The 25,250-nt window shown below is 39.1% G+C and overlaps 1 protein-coding gene across 4 annotated transcripts in view; it reads right to left on the reverse strand.

Moving 5' to 3' along the window:
* BBOX1 (gamma-butyrobetaine hydroxylase 1) overlaps window positions 1–25,250 on the reverse strand; it is a 61,539-nt gene that overhangs the window by 18,789 nt on the left and 17,500 nt on the right. For all 4 annotated transcript variants that reach the window (XM_070426633.1, XM_070426630.1, XM_070426631.1 and 1 more), the window contains exon 4: window positions 14,939–15,137. In XM_070426633.1, coding sequence (XP_070282734.1) covers window positions 14,939–15,137 — 199 coding nt within the window. The remainder of the gene's footprint in view (window positions 1–14,938; window positions 15,138–25,250) is intronic.

The raw sequence follows: 25,250 nt of genomic DNA on the forward strand, positions 1-25,250 counted from the left end.
ATAGAGTAAATTTGTCTGTTCGACAGAGTTTATAAAGAGGTGTATGTGGAATTTAGGTTGTTTTTAATAGCTTCATGCCTTTCTAGAAATGATTTATTGAGGTGAAATTGACATAACATAAACCATTTTAAAATAAATAATTCAGTGGCATGTTATACCTTTATAATGTTGGTAACTGCCACCTCTATCTATCTGGTTTCAAAAACATTTCCATCACTCTAAACTAAAACCTCTTACCCATTAGAAGTTTCTTTCCATTCTACAGTTATAGTTCAACATCCTCCCCTCTCCTCTGTGTTTCTGGAAAATGCAGAGGCTTGGACAGACTCTATTTTCTCTCTTTGGCAAAACTATAGAAGACAGAATATTTAGGTATCTTTCTGTTTGTAATGTCTTTTCACTTTTATCTTTTCTCTCAACTACTATTGGTTTCCCCATATAATAGCTTCTATAGGGATGATGGGAAAAATGCTTGATTCTTTCTTTTTATTTAACACTAGAGGCCCAGTGCATGGATTCGTGCACTGGTGGGATCCCTCAGCTTGGCCTGTGCACTCTTGCAATCCCTGACACCTTGGGGGATGTTGGGCTGCCGGTTTTGGCCCAATTTCCTGGCCTGCGGGGATCGGGCCGAAACCAGCAGTCCGACATTTCCTGAGGGATGTAGTAGTGTACGAAGTGGCAGGTGGCCAGGGAGGAGCCCGAGCCCAGGCTGGGTGCCATGCTGTTCCTGCTCATCCTGGCCCCACTGTGCCTGCCTCCACTGCAAGTAGCACTGCTGCGGAGGCGGGAGAGGCTTGTGCTGCTGCAGCTGCACTCACCCACCATGAGCCAGGTTTCTGGTGCCCATGGGTCAGCTGAGCAGCGCTCCCGCTGTGGGAGCATACTGACCACCAGGGGGCAGCTTCTGCATTGAGCATCTGCTCCCTGGTGGTCAGTGCACATCATAGCTACTGGTTGTTCAGTCATTTGGTCACTTAGGCTTTTATATATATATAGATATTGCAATGTAATGAATTAGTTTTTTACCACTATAAGGTGAATGATCAATTTTTAAAAAGTAACATTTATTGATAAAAATGTATTAAAACTAGACAGAGATAATGGTTTCACAACATTGTCATTTTACTAAATGACAGAATTGTGTGCTTTAAAATGGTTAGATTTATGTTATGTAAAGTTTACTTTCATTGCCAAAAAATAGCTTGCCTTAAAAGTTAAAAGAAGTTAACAGAACTAGTAATGACTTGCAACCCTGTGACATGGAAAGAAACCATTTTTCAGATTTTGTAAGGCTTTTCAGAAGATTAAGACCATGGGTAATTGGAAAGAAACAGTGTTCCTAAATGAACCCAAGTGTAGTTTGAAAAAAAAGTCACTATACATGCACATCATTTTATTGCTGTTACAATGTATATTTATTAACTATGTTCACACTTATGAAATCATTTTTCAAGAAATGTATATTGAGCACATATTCTATTTGAGGCATTGTTTTTCAATAGAGCTAGAGCAGGGAACAAAAAAGTCAAGCAAATGATCAAATCTAAATCACATGGAGATAAGTGCTATAAGGAGGTAAGGACTGGGGGCCAGAGGACTATCACGGCAGAGATAATGCTTTGGGAAGTGGTTGGAAAGAGCTGGAGTCTTTCACAGAGATTTGAATGAAGTCAGGGAGGGAGAAGTATGTATTTCTGGGACATTTAGTGTTTTAGGCAGAGGAATATGACAAGGAAAGGTTGGGGTTTCTCCCTATTTTCTGGGGCAGAGAGTAAAACTACTTATTTTTTTTCTTCTCACTTAAAACTATTTTTATTGATTTTTAATGAGAGGAAGAGAAAGAAACATCAGCGTGAGAGTACACTATACATGGACTGCCTCCGGGGAACCCACAACTGGGGCATGTGCCCTGACTGGGAATAGAACCAGCAAACCTTTGGTGCACAGGATGATGCCCAACCAACTGAGCCACATCGGCTGGGGCTTTATCTTCTCATATAAATTCTGGGTGGAAAGCCTGGTGTATCTTTCATATCTTAAAGAAAAGGTTAAAGAGCTATCCACTGTGGCCATGAACTACAAAAAGAGCCAGTTAAAAGGGGAGAAGCATATATATCCTGCTGCAACTCACTTCAAGTATGAGTCAAGCAAACCAGTATATATAGTGACTGTTGCCAAGAAGTACACGATCTCTATGAAGTTCATGCCACTCCACATAACATATGTAATACAGATTCAGAATATTGTCAGCATCAGCATCCTAAGAATTATCAAGGCATAGGAAAGGATGGGATTTAAGGAGTCAAAAGAACTAACTTCATCAAGCTGCAGAATATATAATATCTTCTGACTAAGAAGATGATGCTGTTGACACTGTCAGTAGGGAATGACTGCATTCAAATTTTCTTTTCAAAAGTGATGATAGTTTTGCATTGATCCACCTCCCTTCTTTTTCTTGGTTCCTCCTATGATCAAGGGTCAACTAACGAGTTTTGCTGCAGCCAAGAGCTGGCTGAGAGAGCAGGTGAGAGCTTTAGCCAGGGAACAACTCTCTTCTTTGTTTGACATTAATTGGCTTCTACAGGGAAGGGGGCCGGTGTCTTGGCTTCATCGGAGTAGTTCTCTGGCCCTCTGAGCTAACTGGCAGGGGATGATAAACATTTTTTAGCCCTAGAGTATCTTTGGGATGTGTAGTCTACACGTCTGTGCTCATACATAATGATAAGTCCCAAGAAAGGAGCTTGCCAGTTCCAATCACAAAATATCCTCCTAATAGTTTTAGCACAAGTCTGGAAAAATCCTGAAAATGTCATCTGGTCTACCTTTCCTTGTAGAAATTAATCATGCCAAGAAAGCTGCTGACTGTCTGGGACTCTAGGCTTTCACTTATCCTTCTCAAATCCAAATCTCCCATGAAACACGGCAGAAACAAATGCAAACACAATCCATCGACCTGTGTAGAAGCTATCTTGGGGAGCTTTCACGAGGTGAGGGTGTACTGACATGCACTTCTCACTTGAGACATATTCTAAAGTGTCCTAAGTAAGGCAAAACTCAGGCAGATTATCAAGAATTCCCAGGACTGAAGCAGAGGGGCAGGACTGATCCTTCTGCAACTGAAGAGGTGGACTCAGCACAGCATCTCCCCCACCTCCTTTTTTTAAAAAAAATATTTTTATTGATTTCAGAGAGGAAGGAAGAGGGACATATATATATATTAAAAGAGAATCATTGATTGGCTGCCTCCTACATGCCCCACACTGGGGACTGAGCCTGCAACCCAGGCATGTGCCCTGACTGGGAATTGAACTGTGACCTCCTGGTTCATAGGTCGATGCTCAACCACTGGGCAACACCAGCTGGGCCTCAGCACAGCATTTTTATCTAATGGTGTAGATGCTTGGTATTGTGCTACAAGTAATCCTGCTTTTGCCAAAGATGCTGTTTTAAACAAAGCTAAACAAACAAAGATGCTATTTTAAACAAACCACCGAGTTAAAAGTACAAGGTGTCATTCTCAGCATTTAATTAGATTTTTTCCTTATATTTTTCTCTATCCAAAGGTTTTGTGAATAGCTCCTATGTATTACAATACTTATTTTTAGAGAATATTTCATGACTTGGTTTAAAAGCTGATTTACTAGCTTTACCCTAATCTAGATGGCCAGTTATAAATATCATGATATTGTATGATGTTAATAGTATTTTGTGGCAAATTTAAAACCTTCAGAATGTATAGGATGTTTATTGTTTTTGCTAAATTGATCCTTTTTGTCCTGGATGATACATTTTATTCCTTTTTGGTTAGTGGCTCCCACTTGGTGAATCATGCTGGATTTATTTGTAATCTTTTTTTACTTTTGAAATGCTACTTATGTAAAAAGGTGTTCTATATCTGCAACCTGGATTTATTTATTACTAGCAGCTACAACTCCCAATGTTGACCTGCTGCAAGCTCTTCTTGTCAGGTCATGAAAGAATACTTTCATTGGGACAACATTGCTTTTCCAAATGAATTAAAAACATATGTTCATACTAGTATGTTATTTTTAAAATTTTAACATGCAAAATGATCTTCTAGCTAAAATAAACAAAAAATTTTATAGTTAGCCATCCAAAGGAATATCATATTGTGTATTATTTGTAACTACAGTGTGACACTTCCACATATGACTTCCTAGAGGCAGTCACTCACTGGAGCTCTAGACATCATTTATTTTTGCATTATCATTTATTAGGCACACACAATGGGCCAGGGATTGAGGATATGGAATGGAATGGAATAGAATAGAATAGAATAGAATAGAATAGAATAGAATAGAATAGAATAGAGTAGAATAGAATAGAATAGAATAGAATAGAATAGAATAGAATAGAATAGAAAGAATAGAATAGAATAGACTTGCACCTCATGAAACTTACAGTCTATGGAGAAGACAATATGATTAATTTTTCAAAGCTAAAGTACAAGGTGTTATTAGAGTAAAGAAGTGAAGATGAAATGGAGACCTGAAGGTTGAATAGGATTTGCCTGGAAGAGTAAAGGTCATTGCAGGCAGAAGAAAGAGTTTGTCAGAAAGCCCACTGGAGGGAGAGCATGGCCTCACAGAAGTGAGAGGAGTTCACTCTGGGCCGAGTGGTGATTTTCTCTATGTCTATTCTTGGCTTCCCTTCAAATTTCTGCTCCTTTATTGTTCTGTAAAGTCTTACAAAAATATCTCAGTGCTTTAGGGAACTGAGTTAAAACATATTCATTATCTCATAACAACTGACCCTCTATCAAAAATGTTTTTCTGAATGAAAACATGGACTCAATAATAGTAAATAGTGTTATTTTCCTGGTTGTCTATTAATTTTAATCCTGGTATAAGCTCTATATTTTAGGTCTATTCAGTGATGACTACTTTAGCCATCCATTATTATTGTTATGTTATTTCTAGGGGAAGAGTTATGGTTATTTGTGAACAATACTTGGCATTTGTATTTTAGCATTTTTTAAATCCTCATCTGCAGATATGTTTATTGATCTTAGAGAGAGGAAAGGAGAGAAAGAGAGAGAGAAAGAAACATGGATGTGAGAGGGAAAAATTGATTGGTTGCCTCTCATATGGTACTGAACCCAAAACTTAAATATATGCCCTGACCAGAAATTGAACCCATAATCTTTTGGTGCATCGGATGATGTCCAACCAACTGAGCCACACTGGCCAGGGCCTAAGTTTATGTTTTAAAAAATCATTATCTTTCAGTTTTACTTGCATTATGGACACACATTACATTGCATTTATTCCTAAATATGAAAAAGTCCATACCATTTTTAGGTGATAATTAATGTTCCCAAACACAAACAAGAAAGACAGAAGAAACCTTTCTGATATGTTCTTACTCAATCCATCAAGCTAATATGGAAATCTTCATGAGATATAAAGGTGTAAGGTAAACAAGGAAGATTCTGAGGTTATGATGCCGACATAGTTTTTAATTTCTCTGAATTCTCCCTGCAAGACATCTGGAGTGCAAATCCCAAAATTAAGGGACAACATCTAATCAAAATTAGGTGAAGAGATATATCTATGACCCCTCCCCCCAACACACACACACAAACACAGAATGAGTGGGTATAGATAGACCTTCATAATACGTGGTATCAGCAACTGTGTAGAAGAGAGCAGAGGGAAGCAACTAGGTACCTGATGGATCTGAAAAATTCCCAAATTGCTAATAGATACTTGCTAGAAAGTGCAGAAGGGCAATTTATGAATGGCAGTTAAATCTGAGAGGGGATTTTCACATTCCAAATAGCTGAGTACAAGAAGCTCTGGGTAAGGGACTGGAATTGTCTGGGCCCCATGAACTCTTAAAATGTACCAGACACATTCCCTTCCATGATTAAACTTCCATGTGAGAAAAACAACAACTCCAAATTGAGCATTATAGGGACAAAGTAATGAAAAGGTCCAGATGAAAGTGAAGGAGAAGAACCAGGTCTTAGAGTGTTATCAGCCGTAGTTTTGAAATACAGCTTAAAACCATAAGTTTCAAAAGGTTTATGAATCATATCTCTCCTTAAATAGTTAAGAAAACAGATTTTTACATAGAAATTGGCAACATAAAATGATTAAAGTTTAGTCTATTTATAGCTACATCTAATGAATCAAAGGATTTTAATTAATGATACCATATATGAAAAAATAATCTACTTGAGAATTGGAAACTAAAAAATAGGGTGACATATTCAGGACATTTTTTTAAAAAAAAAATCATTAAAAATGAAGATGAATCTAGAAGGAATGCAAGATCAATATACATAGCCCTGACCGGTTTGGTTCAGTGGATAGAGCATCATCCTGCAGACTGAAAGGTCCCAGGTTCGATTCTGGTCAAGGTCATGTACCTTGGTTGTGGGCACATCCCCGGTGGGAGGTGTGCAGGAGGCAGCTGATTGATGTTTCTCTCTCATCGATGTTTCTAGCTCTCTATCCCTTTCCCTTCCTCTCTGTAAAAAATCAATAAAATATGTTTAAAAAAAGATCAATACACATAAAAGATAATGCCTTTAGATAACTAGAAGATAAAAGAAGGAAAAATTTAAATGTAAACAAAAAAGAGATAAGAAGGATCTGAGAGAAAGTAACAAAAGGCAAAGATGAGTTAATATATGCATATTAGGATTCCCTACAAGAAAAAACCCAAAGTAAAGGCCAGAACAAACACTAAAAACTGCAATTAAACTTTTTTTCTTGAAATTAAAGAAAAAGGTTGGAAACTGCGTACTGAAAGACCATATCATATACTGTCTTAAAAATTGCCCCAGAACAACCACCAAATTTACATAGTCTATAAACTTAATGATCCTTAAAAATATATATATTTGGGCATCCAGGTAAAAATAAATCAAATTATTTAGAAGGAAAAGAAAATTAGATAACCAATAAAACCATAGTGCATATTGAAGATGCCTTGAGCCAAGAATTTTATATTTAGCCAACTCAATTTTCAAGTATAAAGGAGTTAAACTGCTGTCAACATGCAAGAATTCAGAGAATATTGTTCCCCTGAGTCCTTCCTGAGGAATTTACGAGGGAATGAGCTTCAGACAACTAAAGTGAGTAGTGAGTGATACATAGACAAAGCTCTGGTGCTGATTACTCAACTTGTTTTACTAACATAACTAATTGCAGGGAAGAAAAAAAGCAGATACCAAAAAACTGCAAAATTGGGAAACCAAGCTGTAGTGCCAAGTGATGCGCACTTGGCGAGAATACTTTAACCACCCCCGCAAAATAAGGTGGTCAATATCATAAAATCCAGAAGAGCTGTTACATTTGGGGACTGGTTAGGATATGTAGGTGGGTTCTGGAGTGAGTGGCAATGTTCCATTTCTTGACCTGGATGGTATTCAAAAGTGTTTGCCTTGTTATAATTTATTTTGCTTTATGTGATTTTTATGTATCTGTATTATATGTTACCATGGGAAATGCTTTTAAAATTTATTTTTAAAGGTTAATGATACTCCCAATAGTCAAAATGAAGACAGGTAATTATAAAAGACTAGAGGCCCGGTGCAGGAAATTCGTGCACTGAGGGGTGGGGGGGAAGATTTGTCCCTCAGCCCAGCCTGCACCCTCTCCAATCTGGGACCCCTTGGGGGATGTCTGACTGCTGATCCCTGTGGGATCGGACCTAAACTGACAGTAGGACATCTCTCTCACAATCTAGGACCCTGCCTCCCAACTACTCACCTGCCTGCCTGCCTGATTGCCCCTAACCACTCCCCTGCCAGCCTGATTGATGTCTAACTGCTCCCCTGCCAGCCCGATCACCCCCAACTGCCTTCCCCTGCCAGCCATCTTGTGGCTGTGGGTGCTGCCATCTTTGAGGGCGTGGCAGTCAATTAGCCTATTCCCTCCTTATTGGCTGTGGGTGCCGCCATCTTTGCAGCCTGCTGCTCAGTCATTTGGTCGTCCCTCACTAACCCCCCTGTTGGCCTGGTTGCCCCACGCAGCCTGTTCAGTTGTCTGTTCGGTTGTGATGGTCGCTTAGGCTTTTATATTTATAGATAACACCCTCTAAAAACATAAAGAAAAGTGTTATAGCAATTTGCTCCAAAGTCCCAAAGGCCTTTCTTATGAAAAATTAGAATGCATTGCATTACAAAGTAATTCCACATTAAGCATATTAAGTAGTTTTTTTGCGGGGGGGTGGGGGGGGGTGGGAGGTCAAATTATGCTTAATTTATTTCATCTGAACAAGAATTAGATGCTAGTTTAGACTCCTGATGTGAAAGATTAAACTATATACTCTATCTTCTCTTGTGACAAGTTAGTTGCTTCCTTGTCATTTTCCCTTTGCATAAACATTTAGCTATAATTGAACTTAATAGGGGGGAAGAGAATTAATATTCTGTTGCTGTTGTTATAATTTAGAAATTTCTATATTATTCTATCAAATTATTTCCTAGCATCTGAGCCAAAAATATGAGTAGAAGCCACATTTGATAGTCAACATTATTATGGCTTAGGAACTATAGGGGAAATGTTAGATGATAACAAACTGCCAAAGAAAATATTGCAGACTGTTGAATCAAGTACTCCTGGGTTTGCAACCTGATTGTTCTGCCTCAGTTTTCTTACCTTTAAAATGGGGATAATGATTCTTATCATAATCATGAAGATGCAAGATAATGATGATAAAGCATTTAGCTCAATACTTACCCCATAAAAGGCGCTTCATAAAAAATTATTTTCCCCATCCCAATAATAACAGTTGTCTGTCCTGGCTAGAATATAACCACGGAGGCAATGGGGTTCAGAGGACTTGAGAAACAACTGCCTTATTAGGGTATTTTATAAATTTTCTCAAATGATTTCTAGAGGAGCATGCGACACAGAAGTTATTTTTCCTTTCATTCATGAGATGACCTCATACTCAAGTGGTTTTGTTGGCAGCAACTTTAATTACCAGGAAACCTGATATTACAGAGGGAACCCCAGGGACTGACTCTTGGCTGATAACATAACCTGGGGTTCACAATGGCCAAAGAACATAGCTTGTAACCCTGCTTAGGAAACTCTAATACTCACAAGAATACACATTTTAAAGGCCCCTGCCCCAAGTCAAACACTATGGTTAGTATTAAATCTTTAAACAACTCATTAAAAAATCCCAGTGTGAATTTTTTACAAAGTAGGATGGAATTACAACTAAAGTCAGAACTCAGACAAGTTTTCTTTGCTTTCTTCCCAAGTCTGAATTGCTTTTAGGTGGTTATTTTTTTTTTTTTTCATAACTCAGAAGCCATTTTTATTCAAGATGGGTTGTATGGTTTTCTCAAGCAATTTCTTGGCTACAACTTCACCAAAATGGGTAAACATGTTTTTTTTTCCTTCCCAGTTAATCCCCACACTTCACAAATGTTTTCTGATAACATGAATATCAAGCAAGTAGCTGCTTTCAAAGTCAGTTCTAGAGGCTGTGCTAAGGGTAGTTGCAATTTCTACGGGTCCCGATGCCAAGGAATAATAATATTTTTCACTCGTACATCCTCAATCTCTAACACAACATAATGTGTGAAATACTGCCGGGCTGGCTTACAGAAATGCTAGCAGAAATTCAGTGAATGCTGGAAGGGAGATATTCTTGTACTCCCAGAAGCCATTTCAATTTTGTTAATCCTTAATTGGACTGGCTGGTGTATTTGACAAAGCGCCCAGTATGGACACTTTCTGGTTGATATTATTTTATTCACCTCATGAAGCCTGCGTGCAAGGCACCCATGCAGATGCAAAGGTGGGCAGTAGTATAGAATTTTACATTTCTCCAGCAAACTTTTATTTGAAGGCCTCAAAGGGCATAGCAGGTATTCACACACTCCTACAGAAAGAGAGAAGCAAGTCTGCAGTTGAGGAGAGTCCTAGAGCTCTGGGAAATTAAATGAAAAGTTTGGATCTACTTCTCACAAATAGCCAACAGGGACGCCATGACTAAACTGTTTCCCTATTGGTCCTATGGTCAGCTGTCCGGGCTGTAACAGGATACAGCTGCTTTGGGGCACTGGGTCCTCAATTTTTTTGGAACTAAATATTCTGCAGTAGTTATTTATATTTTCTCTACAATTTGTGGCCTTATAACTTTTATTCAGCAATCATACAGCTTCCATGCTCATTTCCTCAGGTAAAATTTAACTATCATGAAGATCCATAAGTTTCTTTACTTTTAAAATATATATATTGATTGTGGAGAGGAAGAGACAGGGAGAGAGAGATGGAAATATCAATGATGAGAGAGAGAGTCATTGATCAGCTGCGTCCCGCACGCCCCTATTGGGGATTGATCCAGCAATGTGCCCTGACCAGGAATTGAACCTTGACCTCCTGGTTCATAGGTTGATGTTCAACCATTGAGCCATGCTGGCTGGGCCTGATTGACTGTCTAATAAAGAAGGGTCCCTCAGAATTGGTCATAAGGTTAATTTTCTAACTAAGGACTGGCAAATGACAGTAACACTAAGAAAGAATTTTAGCATATATTCCCTTTCACTAAAATTTCCTGAGAGATAAGTGTGTGTGAGGCACTGAGCTAGTACTCTTTTCTGTTGGGTTAAATTTTGCCATAAAATTAAGATAATTTCTCCAATAAAGAAAGTAATTTTTGCCAATTTTTGGGGTGTGAGCAATAGGGACATGGATGAGGCATCTGGCCCCACTCTGTAAAAACTGCATTGCCCCAAATCAAAGGTTTAAATCATCCTTAAAAAGTTATCATTTTATAGACTGTCCCACAAGTGGATATATTTGATGACATTGACAATGGAAGTCTCTTTACTAACTCTTACTCTTTCCTCCCAGGAATGCTTTCATCATCAAGGCCTTAGGTTGCCGAGCATTTCACATGGTTGCATGAAAAGTGTGTTGTCTGTTGATACACTGACATAATAATGACAAGCATCTGAGAAAATACAGATGTGGATAATGACATGCACTTTTGTCCTCAAAGCTGTTACCATTTTTGTCTTAGTAGTTGAACATAATTTTATAGTTATAAAATGTTCTAATAATTATTGCCTTCATCTGCTGCTTTGCAGCCCTTTAAAAACATCTAGGCATGCATTTATCCACTAAACATTTATTCTTTGTCCACTATATACCGAGGCTGCACAAAATCCTGGAATCTACTGTTTTTGTTCATCCAATCAACCATTTAACAATTGAGATGACAGCCAAAAACCAAAAGTAGATATAACACGTCTCATTTTAGACCCATGCAATTCAAATTCGCCAAATATAACCCTATTTGAATGGAAAAGTGCTAGGTGGGTATTAGTTTGTAAGGGAGGCATATGTAAAGTAAGACCACACTATTACTGGTTTTGGCATCTAAGCAAGAGTGAAAACCAGTCTCCTTGAAAAATGTACATGAAAAGCAAAGTTTACCTTTAACCTTATCCATTTTCCTTTCTCTATTCCTCTCCTAATTTTGGCAATGCCTCTTCTCCATTATTTATTGTCTCTATTTATTCATTACATGCATTCACTCACCAACCAATTATTTTTCAAACAAGAGTAAGGCACTTGGCCAGTGGGAAAACAAAGATATGAAAGAGAGGGGCCCTGATTAAGGCAGCTACTGATTCTTCTGTGAAGATAAGTCATGTCCAGGCATCAGCACAGTACAAAGACGAACATGATGAATGCCATTTAGTGTACATAACTGTGAGAGCTCAGAGAATGTAAAATACCCAAGTTATTTGCTAATTGAGACCCGCCTTTTCTTGAAGAACCTCTTCCTCTCAACCAGAGGTTTGTAACCATTGCTGCACATCAGAATCACCTACAGAGTTTTCAAAAGTCCTGATACCCAGGTCAAATCCAAGTCCTGCTTTAAAAAAAAAGTCTCTGGACAATTGTCTGTGTCCATGGGTTATGCATATATGCATATAAATGCATTTGTTAATCTCTTCCCATTCCCTTCCCCCTTCCCTCTAGGAAAAAAGGGGATGTCTGTAATACTTTCAACAATAAAGATAAATTTTTTAAAAAGTTTATAATGGAACCTAAAAAAAAAATATGTGGAGAATGGTGCAGCCTTGGTTGAGAACCATTGTTCTAAATATTCCCTGTCCTTTTAAATCTCATGTTACCCAAACATTAATATCACTTTCCCTCGTTACCATGGAGAGGAGCAGAAAAAAAAAATAACTTCAGGGAAAATATTCACTTTTCTCATTTTCTTCCCAACAACAACAACAACAATAACAAAACTCCACAAGTAAGCAAACAAATAAATACAAAGCAAAACCCAACAAAACTGTCCTCTTCTGTAAGTTCGTAAGATAGGAAATGAAAAAATCCCCCTTCCCGCCAAAGGAGAGATCTTGATAATCAGTGGTGGGACTAGCAGTAAGGAGGCAAGAAGGGCATTTGTGGCCTGGGCTATTTAGTTTGAGAGATTCAGCAAAGAAATGTGATCATCTGAGGAAGGTGAGACCGAGTAGGTTAAACCTGTCCGATTAGATGCACAGGTCTTGGACAAAGGAAATAGAATAGTAGTAGGAGGTCTGATTTATTTTGACAACGAACACTTAGTATTTATTCCAATAAACGTCACAATATTAGATCAGTGGCCAAATTGTATTTTTACCATTTTTAATAATAAAACAAATAAAGACCCAACTCATAAATCAGGACTGAGAATTTGACCCTTATGTGATGGATGGGGGTGGGCACTAGGGAACTACAACCAAGAGCCACCCATTTGGCCACTATCATGAAATTGTGAAATGTGTTGGCATAGATACAAAAAGTCTGCGTCAGCAAATAAAAGCTCAGTGCAACAACGTAGGAGAGATTTATTTTGAAATGTTCTGTTTACCTCTGGTGCCTGAAAGCATCCTTTCCCTGTTTTTCCTTTATACTATTGATAGTGACATGGATTAAGAAGCCCAGGGATAGAAAAGACCCAGGTCCCAACCCTGGTTCCCTTTTAACCACCTGTGGGAATGTGGGTATAGTTTAATGGGGGCTTCAAATTTCTTATCAGTGAAATGGGAGATAATAACTAGTTCAGAAAGTTGTGAAAATTAATAAAGAACAAATAATACCGTTGAGGCTCTTAGTAATTTTGTGTTTGCCTGTTGTAGCTGCTGTGATCTCTAAGGTCGTTCAAATTCTTGCCGATGTAGGAAAGGTACACATTTTATATGGCATTAGTGGAGTGTGTCATCCAGGTCTACATATAGCATCTTCTGTTATAAATGAATTTGCTGAAATCACTGGGGGCAAGTGATTGAGCTTTTCCAATCCTCTTTTGAGGTCTTACTATACTAGTAGCTTAGGGCTGGCGAACTCAAAGCCTAGCAGGGCCCTCGCAGGCCTGAGGCTGGGAAGGACTTTGGCAAACTGGAGAGTCTGTGTTCTCTCAGGGGCAGCCTCCACTTAGGTCCACAGGTTGTTGGCATGAAGGGCCTTAGTCTGAGCTGTTGCCAGATTTGATTTTTCAAGAAAAGTCAGATCCATATTTAATGTAAAATCTCCCATTTTTAAAGTACTGATGGCTAATTTAATTTTATTTCTACATCATGTGGGCCAAACAAAACATCTGAGTACAGCCTGTGTGCCATCAGTTTTCAACCTTGGGATTTTGAAGGTCCTTTTCACTTCCAGTGTTCTCTACTCTATGAGCCCAAGAATAATTATCTATATCTCATATGAGAGGTTCACCCTAAAAGTTGGAAATAAAGTCATGCCCCCACTTCCAGATAAGTGTTTCCTGTTGTTAGTGTTTCACCATCTATAATTAGTTTTACCTCCCAGGCATTTCTTATGCAGACAGGTTCTTGTTCCAAAGTTAAAATATGTTTCCTGTTACTTGCTGAAGTGCCTAGACTTAATTTTCTGCATGTTAATTTTATCCTTTTTGTTTGTTTGTTTTAATACCTCTGGTGGCTAGTTTCAATCCCCCAGGGCCCAATTTTATTTTATTATTATTAATTTTTTGGTTAATCCTTACCAGAGGATATTTTTTTCCATTGATTTTCAGAGAGAGTGGAAGGGAGGGAGGGGAAGAGAGAGAGAGGAACATCGATGTGAGCGAGACACATCGAGATAAAGCCTGTAAGATTGCCTTCCACCCTAACTGGGGTCTGGATTGAACCTGCAACCCAGGTGTGTGCCCTTGACCAGGAATCAAACCCATGACTCCTCAGTGCACGGGCTGATGCTCTAACCATTGAGCAATGTTGGCCAGGGCCCAATTTTATTTTTCACCAACTCTTGGGAGGTAAAACTTGGATGAACTTTAACATTTGTAACACTAAGTGTTTTATAAAAATCTTAAAGAAACACAGTCTTCCATTCCATCTCTTATGGACCGAATTGTGTCCCTTGAAAATTATATGAGGAAGCCCTAACTAACCCCCAATGTGGCTATGTTGGGAGATAGGGCCTGTAAGGGAGGATTAAGGTTAAGTCATAATGTGGGGCTTATGAGACTGGTAAGAAGAGGAGCAGATACTAGGACTGTGGGTCCACAGAGGAGACACTGAGGAAGTGGTCATCTGCAAGCCAGCAAGAGGGGTCTCATCAGAAACCAACCCTGCTGGCCCCCTGATCTTGAACTTCTTGCCTTCAAACTGTGAGGAAATAAATTTCTGCTGTCTAAGCCACCCAATCTATGGTATTCTCTTATGGCAGCTCTAGCAAACTAATACACACCTAAAACTAGCCTGATGCCTTTGGTATCTGATGTCTTTGGACTTTTAGACTTCTGAAAAATTCCAGCCATTCTCAGAGAAACTTCATTTTTAGACTTATCTTCTCATCTGACTTCCTGCTCAAGATATAGAAATTTCTGTATCTCCAACCAAAAGATGATCCCTTCTGAGAACTATATTAAACTTTACATATAATGGCAGAATATAAACTATTGGATAACTCACCCGTAAAATGTGAGATAAAGGAAACCAATCCTTTTCCCAAGTTTGACAACTTCTCCTCGTTTGTCGGATGCTCCAGTGAGTCGCACTATGCCTACTCTCTTGAGGCTGGAGAGCCACTTGTATGCATGTTCATCATTTTTTAAAACGTCTTCAAAATCCAGAGTAGGTAGCTGGAGTTCTGAGCCCCAGTACTGACATTCTGTGAATTAAGAAAATGAAGAAACCGGATGGGATTTTTTTGTTTTTATTTACAGTGATAACCTCAGGGAAGGGGCTAGTTCTTTGAAGTTGGCTTTTGGTTCATCATGGACTTTCAGTCATATTAAAAATGCCTAAGTCACCAGGTTTTCTTCCTTGGAGCCATGCTAGTCTACTTATATACCCCCCTGTCCTTCCCCCTCCCTCCCGCCCCGTTTTCTACTATGCCTGATCCATGACAGATACTCATTATACCACATTTGTTGAGAGAATGTAGTTTAGCTCATGGCTGACTCTTGATCTGTTCACCTTTAGGCTTCTCTGTCTGGACACTGCTTAAAAATAACCTTGAACACTGTGTGTTTTAACAGCCAAGTCCTATTGCTAAACTCCAAATAGATGATAACATTTGAATGGTGGCCTAGAACATCATATGCCTAATCTTGAGAGTGTGGGGATTGTTTCTCGAGGTAGGTACAGTTCCTTCTTTCTTATTTTGTCTGATAAGATGATTTCTCTGGGGTTGCATTGTCCTTTGGCATCAGCAAAAGCTGGCAGTGGTAAGAGAAGTTGAAAGGTGTGGTCCTCGGATGCTTATACACCTTGGTGACAAAGCCACAGGAGATAAAGTCAAATGCATGCATTAGCTCTTTGGTTCTTTATCTTAAATGCTCATAAAATGTTTGCTTGGAAAAAAAAAACACAACAGGAAGAAAAACAAATATAAAAAACAATTTGATTGCAAACCAGGATCTCCCAAAAGAGGTGGAACACAGAGGACATGGAATTTTTTCAGGGGAAATAACTCAGACATTACAACTGCATTCAGGAAAGACTTAACTCGAGCTAATCCATCTGATTTCTTTTTTTTTTTTTTTCAGGAATGAATTTACCTTAGGAAGGCAAACCTTCCTAACAAGTGACAGAATGAGAAATTATGATCTCAATATCTAAGCAATGCCTCACTTTTCTAACTGGGGACTATACACCATGTTACAGAAAACAACCTTAACACCCCCTTCCCATTTAAGAATGAGGAATGGGTCAATGTTCCCTGGTAGTAGTTGTAGACTGGAAATCATTTCTTCAATGTTAACATAGCTATTTCTGCAGAAACAGGGATTTCTTAGGAGTCAGATAGTGAAAAGATGCAGGCAGGTGCAAGGAGCCACTTCCTGCTCTTCTACCAGCTAGTGGCATAAGGACATTCACAGAGGTGAGTAGGTGTGTGCCTGTGGGAAGACCCAATCAGACTATGCATGTATATATTGCCAAAGTTTCTGGGTTATTATGCATAACAGCTTGCATAATGAGGCAGAACTTCTGGGGCCTAAATTAAAAACTACAAATTAGTTCTTCCAGGTTGCTGAATTAATACATTTGGTGTTAACATTATTTAGTATCTCATACATTCCACAAGCCAAAGTAACTTAAGGTATCTTCTCCAGTAGTTGAGTTTATATCCAGCCATTGATTCCTAACTTCTCCTTTTACAATTTCTCCTTTTACCTCCTCTCTCTCTTTGGGACTGAAAGGACGATAGCCTGACCTGCTCCTTTTCCTTTTTAAAGCATTGCTTATCAAGTGCTTCTTACACTTGAGACAACCTTGGGTGTAATGTTAATCAAATCGCTTTGGCAAAGAGAAGCAGCTTAGCACATGGGCCATTTTGTATTATGCCAAAGCAGGTCGGCTAAAGTAATAACAGACAATGACATGTGAAGGCTTTGGAGTAAGGGTCATACTTTTTTTGGGGGGAGGGTGGGTTAACATACAAGTTCTTGGTATTCCTTAATTATATTGGTGACTCAACACTTATTTGTTGGTTTATCTTTTCAATAAACCTAGTATTTTACTATGTCAAGGCACTGGGATAGGTGGTGGGTTTTAAGGAGTTCATAGTCTATGGGAGAAGTAGACCTTGGAACTGACAATGAAAACACAATATGATAGAGGCTACAGTTCAGGGGTGGGGAATGTTTTTGTTTTTTTTTCTGCCAAGAGCCATTGGATGTTTATGACATCACTCACAGGCCATACAAAATTATTACCTTAAAAATTAGCTTGTTATATCTGGTCAAACATTTGATTAACTCCTCCTAATGCCTTGGCAGGGCCAGACCAAATGATTTTGCAGGCCTTATACAGCTTGTGGGCGGGTCGTTCCCCACCCCTTCTATAGTTGAAATATGTTCAAGATACCATGAAGGTATCAGATCTTCTGACCCCTTATCCCATGCTCCTTCTTGGATGCCAGCTATTCTTTTACATGCATGAAGTTCCACAGGTCTGTTCCTCATGGCTCAACTATTTCTTCTAAAATCAAACAGGCCTGGTTTCTTATGAAGGAACCTCTTCTCAAAGAGGCACTCTACTTGGCTTTGTTGTGAATGTTCAATTATGTGGTTGTTTGCTTTGCCATCCCACTTGCTCTTTTTGTTTAAAGTCTTCAGATTGTAATATCTGATACCAATCAAGAAAGTCTGCAGAGAGAAGGTGATACATGTCATAAATAATGCTTATTGGCTGCCTCACTAGAAAAGTCATTTGGCTTCCAGTTAGGAGAAACATTTCCTGGGCAAAACGTCAGTGTTAAAGATATAAATAACAAATCACCGTCTCTTCTTTCCAAAGCTTACCCTAAATAAACCATATCCAGAAACTTGAAAAATATTTCAAACTGCTTTAAGCTTATTGGCCCTAAATGAAAAGCACAGGCCCATAGAGTATTAGAGGCAGGTGTGATGTTAGGGACTCAGCTGGCATCTTCCCATGGCTTTAGGATTTCCCGCCATCATTAGTTCTCATTATTGACCAACAAGATTGTTTAAACCACAACCGAGGATCCTCTTAGTTCTTGGACACTGTGATGATCTGACTGACGACAGGTTGTTCATTGCCGGGTAGACTGTTAGATAGATTAGTTTTCTACATGGCCATGCAAAAAATGTGTTACCGTTATTACAAACTGTTAACTAATTTACTAATGAACCTTCATTGTAATGTTTAGAAGAAAATCTTATGTCCTGGTGACAACAAACCAGCGTGGAGAGTTGGTATGCTCCAGATGCAGTATTGTCAAGCAGAACTTCTGAGAAAATTCGGAAATATTCTGTTGTACTGTCCAGTACTGTGGCTACTAGCAACAACCTATGGCTATTGATACTTGACATATGGCAAGTGGAACTGAAGAACTGATTTTTAAAAATTTAATATTAACTAATTTAAACTTAAACTTAAGTAGTTACATGTGACTGGTAGTAGATGACACAGGACATGAGTAAAGTGCATGGAGGCAAAGAGGCCTGGTTTTAAATATTATTATTTTGCCTCTTAGCAGCTAGTTTCTTGGTCTCTTCTCTGAACCTCTGTCTCATAATTTATAAAATAGCCATCGTTACATTTACCTTGCAGGTCTTTTATTAACAATGCATTGAGATTGTACAAGGAACCTAGCACAGTGCCTGGCATATAGTAGACTAATAATAATCCTATATAATAAAAGGCTAATATGCAAATTGACTGAATGGGGGAACCACTGGTCTCAATGACTTGCACTGACCACCTGGGGACAGACACTCAATGCAGGAGCTGCCCCCTGGTGGTCAGTGTGCTCCCACAGGGGGAGTGCCGCTCAGCCAGAAGCTGGGCTCATGGCTGGTGAGCGCAGAGGCAGTGGCAGGAGCCTCTCTTGCCTCAACAGTCGGACATCCCCCGAGGGCTCCCACATTGTGAGAGGGTGCAGGCCAGGCTGAGGGACTCCCCTGATTGCATGAATTTCATGCACTGGGTCTCTAATAATAATAATAATAATAATAATAATAATAATAATAAGTATAGCTAATAATTGCTGAGTACTTTCTAGGTGTCAGGAATAGTGCAAGGTGCTCCCTATATATTATTTCCTTTAATGTTCACAATAAATATACATGAAAGATGCTTTCAGTATTTTCATGTTACAGAGAAGGGAACAGAGATCCAAGTCCTGTAGCTAATGATTTGCAGAGTTAGTCAGTCAAATCTACCAATAGAAATTGGTAGAATCACCTGATTCCAAAGTCTATAATTTTAACAACTACACATAAAATAAACATTGGATGCCCTGAAATACTGTCATCCCATGTATTTTTATGTTCTATGTCTGAAGGTCCATAGCTTTTCCTGTCCCTTATGAAGGAATTCTACTAGATAAACAAGAAAGCAGAGCAATTTACAATAAGGAACACTGTGTCTGAACTTGCTCTAGCCTGGGTGTTTAAAGATAAATCTTGGCTCCTCATCAGGATTTTAAATTCAGAAGAAAACATTATGAGTAGGCTCCATTGCACAACTCTACAACAGCATTGCTTTTCACCTGTTGTGAAATGAACCGAGGCTTCAAAATCAGCCGGCTCCTCTACCTTATGCCATTATAATTCAGGGATCATGTCAGTTTGGTTTTACTTGAGGCCAGTATCACTTTCCAGAGAGCTTTGGTGACTGTGGCCAGGAAATAGAATAAAGAGAGATTGGAAAAACAATTTCACTAGATGTAAATGTTTTAAAAACTTTGAGTTTGTATTTTGACTACTTTGGGGGATTCCAGAAGCATCTGCTTTGGGCTCACACTGAACACATCTGTATACATTTATAGCATGTTTCAGTGAATTTGTTTCTACGTGAGTCACTTTCCCATGATAGAATAACACGCACACACAGGACGCTCGCCAACACACAAGTGCACACACACACAATACCCTCTGTTTTAAAACTGCAGAAGGAGTTAGATGCTTTCAATCAAGGTTATACTCTGCATGTGTAAAGTTAACCAATTTCACACAAAGATACTGGGTATAAAGCAAGGTTATCAGTCCCATAGAAGCATGGTGTGGACTATACATATTCAGGCTGGCAGGATTTCACTTTCAGAGTGAGGTTACAAAGATTTTTAAGTTCCGCAAAATTTATAGTGTTCCAGCTATAGCTCTTATTTTGGCGTACCCTGGCAGGAGCTTCGCAGAAATCAGCCACCGAGGGCCACAGCCCTGTGCAGAACCCATGTCCTAGTGTGAGCTGCTCATACACTTGATAAAGCTAAGGGTGACTTTCAGAGACAGCGCTGTGACTCACCAGTCCCCAAATCTATCATCACATTTCATATGTAAGCCACTCAAATTTCCATGAGAGGTAAATTACATTTTTATGAAATCCATGAAAGATAAACTACATTTTATGAAATCCACAGAAACCTTAATATTGAAAATGTAATTTAGAAGCATCTTTTTCAGTCTCCCCCAACTGTAAAACATGACTCCTGGGGGCCCAAAAGAAAACCTGTTTGACTAGAGTAAATCATTTGTCAGGCAGATACACTGAAAGCTAATTGAAATTTCCCACCTGGGTCTGGATACATAAACAGTATGGAAAATGACGGAGTATTTAAGGCATGAACCACCCCGTCTAATTTAACTTACGGGCCCGCTAATAAAGACTTCCTTGAACATGTGCTTCACACATCATAAAGTTTACGAACAGGCTACAGGCTGGCTTTCAAGAAATTATTTGTACAAGGTTTCCTTCTTGGGGTTATGAATCACATTCCAGGATCCTAAGTTCTATTTCAGAAAACGAAAAGGCACAAAGAAGCGCTTCAGCTACAGACTCCTGAGCGCGACATGCCGCGTTGCAACGTGTTATTTCAAGAGTTTAGGACCTTCCGATCACCTGCGCCTAACTGTGCTGTTGGCTCTGAAACAACCAATCTCTTTACTGTCTTTTCCTACAAATGCCTCATAGGGGTCCAGTTAAAACAAAAATCTGACCCCTAAGACACCCGAGTGGAAATTGGGCTTTGATTTTTCTCTCTGCGCTAAGGGGATCCAGCCCTCTTTGGATGTGCTTTTACTTCTTGTCTAGTGAACTCAACATGTCTCTCAAGATTCTGGTCACATGTCCTCACTTCAATTGAGATCTTCTGACCCTGAGACGAGGATGTGAATGCAATCAGTTGATTAAAGAGGTATCCTGGGGGCACTATTAGGAAGTGGAAGGTGTATTACTGAATAGGTTACTGCTTTTGGCCACAGGGCTTGGCACTGCTGGACCTTACGGCAACACTGTAGAATACACTTGAGTTGTCCACCCTGGGGCAGGGAATCCCCTCATTCCTGGTCTTTCTGGCCTTCCGTATATCCTGGCCAACTGTGCTCCCAGGCAGAGAAACCTTCCAGCGAAGAGGCAACCAAGCAGCATGAAGCTGCTGGCAAGTGTAGAAAGAGCGCTGGGGGCTATGGGCGGGCACTGACAGCCTCTACTGTGCCTCCTTCAGGATCTGCAAGGGTGGGTGAGGTGGCTGTCTTCTCTGGTCCCCCAGCCCGATACACACCACAGTTACAGTGCTTGTCACATTATGCTGAAGTGATCTTTCACTTATTCAACACATGCTTATTGTAAGCTTTGTGAGGCAAAAGAGATATCATGGGCGAATAGAAATAGGTGTAATTGCTTCCCCTGTGAGGAAAACAGTGAATAAACAAGGAAACAAACATATAAGCACATAAAAGTAAACATTGCAGCAGTGATAGGGAGTTAACAGGGCATATTGATACTCATTGGGAGATAGATGGGGACCTATTTATACTAGTACATGGCAGTTATGAAAGAACTAGCTGAAGAGATGCTACTTAAGCCAAATCCTGAGCAGTGAGAGAAGCCAGTCATGACTAGGTCAAGAGGGCAAGGAGATGAGTGTCCTGGTGGGAGGGGCAGAAGGAAGATGGAGAATCTCTTAGCTTGTTGGAGGAACTCAAAGTCACTGAGGGAGAACACATGAGGCAACAAGGGCATTTAGCAGATGAAGTGGAAGTTGTTTCCAAAGCTAGTTCATTGAGGTTGTATGAGGCACACCCAGAGAGGAAGATATTGGTCCAATTTGATAGGGACATTGTGTCAAAGTTATTAACTCAAGATTTGAAGGTAACAGATCTGGATTCAAATATGAATTCTGCTACTTTCCATCTACATGACCCTCAGAAAGTGATATATTCTCTCAGTTCAATTTCTCCATCTGGAAGTTATGGGATGAAAACAACCTGAAGGGTTGCTGTTAAAGTTAAATGAGATGATGTTTACAAAAAGCTCACCATAGTATACTTGATTAACTATGCACTTGAACCAGACTGTCTGGAGGAAAACACACTATGATGACTGATCTTATTGCACACCCACTAATCTCTAGTGAAGTCTTACACTCTTCTCGCTGACAGTTTCTCACATTCTCTGTCATCAAATCTCCCATACTTCCTTCCCCTACTCATGCTCAACTGAAAACTTGGCTTTGTATTTCAGTAAAAACATACAAGGACTCAGAAGAGACCTTCCATGTGCTCCCACTATCACAGTCACCAACCTGCCTGCATCCCGTGTCCTTATTGCCATTTGATGTAGTATAAGACATATTTATCAATGTATTGATTGCTTTCTCTACCAAGATGTAAGCTATTTAGGGACAAGGCCTTCCTCTGTTTTGTTCACCACTGCATCCCCAGTACCTAGGACAGTGCCTGGTACATAGTAAACACTCATAAATATTTGCTGAATAAATTCACAATAAATGCTAGATGCTCAATAAATGGTCACTAATCTTAGATATTTTCCTAGAGTCCAACTGTCTAGTGGGGGAAGATGGTCAATGCACAAACATTGGCCATTCATTGCAAAAACTCCAGTGACACAGAGAGAGGAGCCCACACAAACTGCTGTGACCACACAGAAGAGGGAGGGGGAGGATGAATGGTATTTAATAGAACAGTTGATCTTTATTCAAGTCATGGCTCTGCTAGTTCTTGTCTCTTTGATTTTGGATTAATTACTTCAGTTCTATCAGCCTCATTTTCCTCATGTGTAAAATGATTGTAATAATAATGTGGCATTTGTGAAGATGTTGCTAGGATTAAATTGAGAAATAAATATAAAGTACTGAGCTCAGTACCTGACATAAAGTAATGCTTTTTAAAACATTCTGAATATATTAAATATTGATAAAATGACACATTAATTCTAGGATACAAACAAACTGATGACACTGATGGTAATCAGAACTAGAAAGTTGTCATTGTACTTAATCCTTGCCTTGCAGATGAAAAAGACGGTTTCTTCAAGGCATATGAATTGATAATATTCTATTCACATCTAAATTCTTTAAAAAATCTGAGGAAGAAGACTGGCGATGGAGTAGGAAAAGCGATAGAAGAAAAAGGGGCAAATGATGTTGGTAGTTCAGAGAGTTGTAGTGAAGGCAGTAAGATTTGATCAGATTCTGAATTATTTTGATGATAGAACTAACAGATTTTCTTGAGATACTGGATGTACAGTATAAGGGATAAAGGGGAATCAAGGGTGGTTCTGCTGCCAGAGAGATGGAGTTGCCCTTAACTGAGATGGAAAAGACTGTGTGAGGAGGAGGATTATCTAACACCATTGAGTCTCATTGGTGGAGGATCATCTTTCCTCTTTTTTTTTCTTATTGCTCCAAGTAAATTATTTTATAAATCCCCCTTTTGGCTGTCCATCATATATTTTGCTGGATCACTTTATTCTGAGGTAGAAACTCCCATTATGCCCCATTGAAGTTAGAGTTTGGAGACTGCTTCCTCCTGGAATGAGCATATTGTTTTTCTTTAGTTATCTTTCCTTTATCTTCCTTATTGAGATTATCTACTTGTATATACAGTCATGAGATTGTGCCTAATTTGGGCCTGAAATTTATTTCATCCAAGTATTTAGCTTACACATGAAATATATATGTCGATTGTTGGTATTTTCACCTATAGAAATCCTTTAACTATTACTAAATAACACAGCCACTTTCTCTCAAGTTTGCTGACCATCCCAGCTTCAGCAAACATTTCTAACTCACAGATTGAAATTAGGTTTATAGTTAATCAGACTTTTCACTGCTCTCCTTAATTTTATTTCAAACTATCTGCTGCTAGGAAGGTAAAATTTTGGCCCAGACTTTGAACCAATGTCTGAATGACCAAAATCCTTTCCAGGGCAATAATTCATTCCTGAGCCACTCTCATGTTTTTAATCAAAAATATAACATGATTATTTTCATGGAAGGGAAAGTTGAACATAAGATCTTACCATGCCACTGTTGTTTCTTTCTCCTCCTGTTCACCCAAATGCTCTTTACTATGCCTCTGCTTCAAGTTCATGGCTCTCTTAACTGGAGGAAAAAGGGAGAGGGAAAGGACCTAACAGGCTTTGAGGTCTGTGTCCAGGCACTGTGTGAAGCCCAGCAGTTGCATTTTATCCTTTATTCTTTACATCCCCAAACTGAAAGGACTGCCTCTTTTACATAGAAAAAAGCAAGGCTCAGATCATTTATGAAACTAAGTCAAGTTCACAGAGCAGAGTGGCAAAGCCAGCTCTGCTGACTCCAAAGCCTTATCTCCTTTCATAACATGGTATTCCACAGGTGAAGAGCATTCTTGACATACAACACTCTTTCACTTTCTCTCTAGTCACCTTTTCTTTTTGAAAAAATGTATATACTTCCATTGTTATATTACAGCCTTGCATTTTAATGTGAAATTATGTCTATTTCCTTGGCTTGCTTACCTTCTTATCTGTATTTTATGGTTTGACTCAGGGATGCATATAAATAACAGGTCGAATCATTGCTAAAGGGCTTCACTGGGATGTGAGTTGGACTCTGCAGGTGAAATTTGGTCAAACAGAAAGAATGGAATAGGCTATCTGGGAAACAAGGAGAACTTGGATAAGAGTAAGAATTCATATGCTTGTGGGTGTGGCACCAGATTGTTGGATAATGGGAAAACGATGGACTTCATTGTGCCACAGTGAGACACAGAGCGAAAGGGAGGAGAGAAGATGTTGGGCAACAGGAAAATTACCCTACAGAGTTGCGCAAGCCAGGTGTGAACACAGAGGCCATATTATTTTAATATTATTTTAGACATGACATGATGAAAAGCTCCAACCAGACATGAGATGATAAAAGTAAACTAAATTGTGGGCAAAAGAGAAAACCAAAACAATATATCCCCCCCTATAACCTGTTGAGTATCAGTCTTTTCTGGGCAAGCATACAATATGCATGGAATTTTGA

This window comes from Myotis yumanensis, unplaced genomic scaffold (assembly GCF_028538775.1).
Source record: "Myotis yumanensis isolate MYYU_CA2020_CCGP unplaced genomic scaffold, mMyoYum1.0.hap1 SCAF_10, whole genome shotgun sequence".
Taxonomy (NCBI): domain Eukaryota; kingdom Metazoa; phylum Chordata; class Mammalia; order Chiroptera; family Vespertilionidae; genus Myotis; species Myotis yumanensis.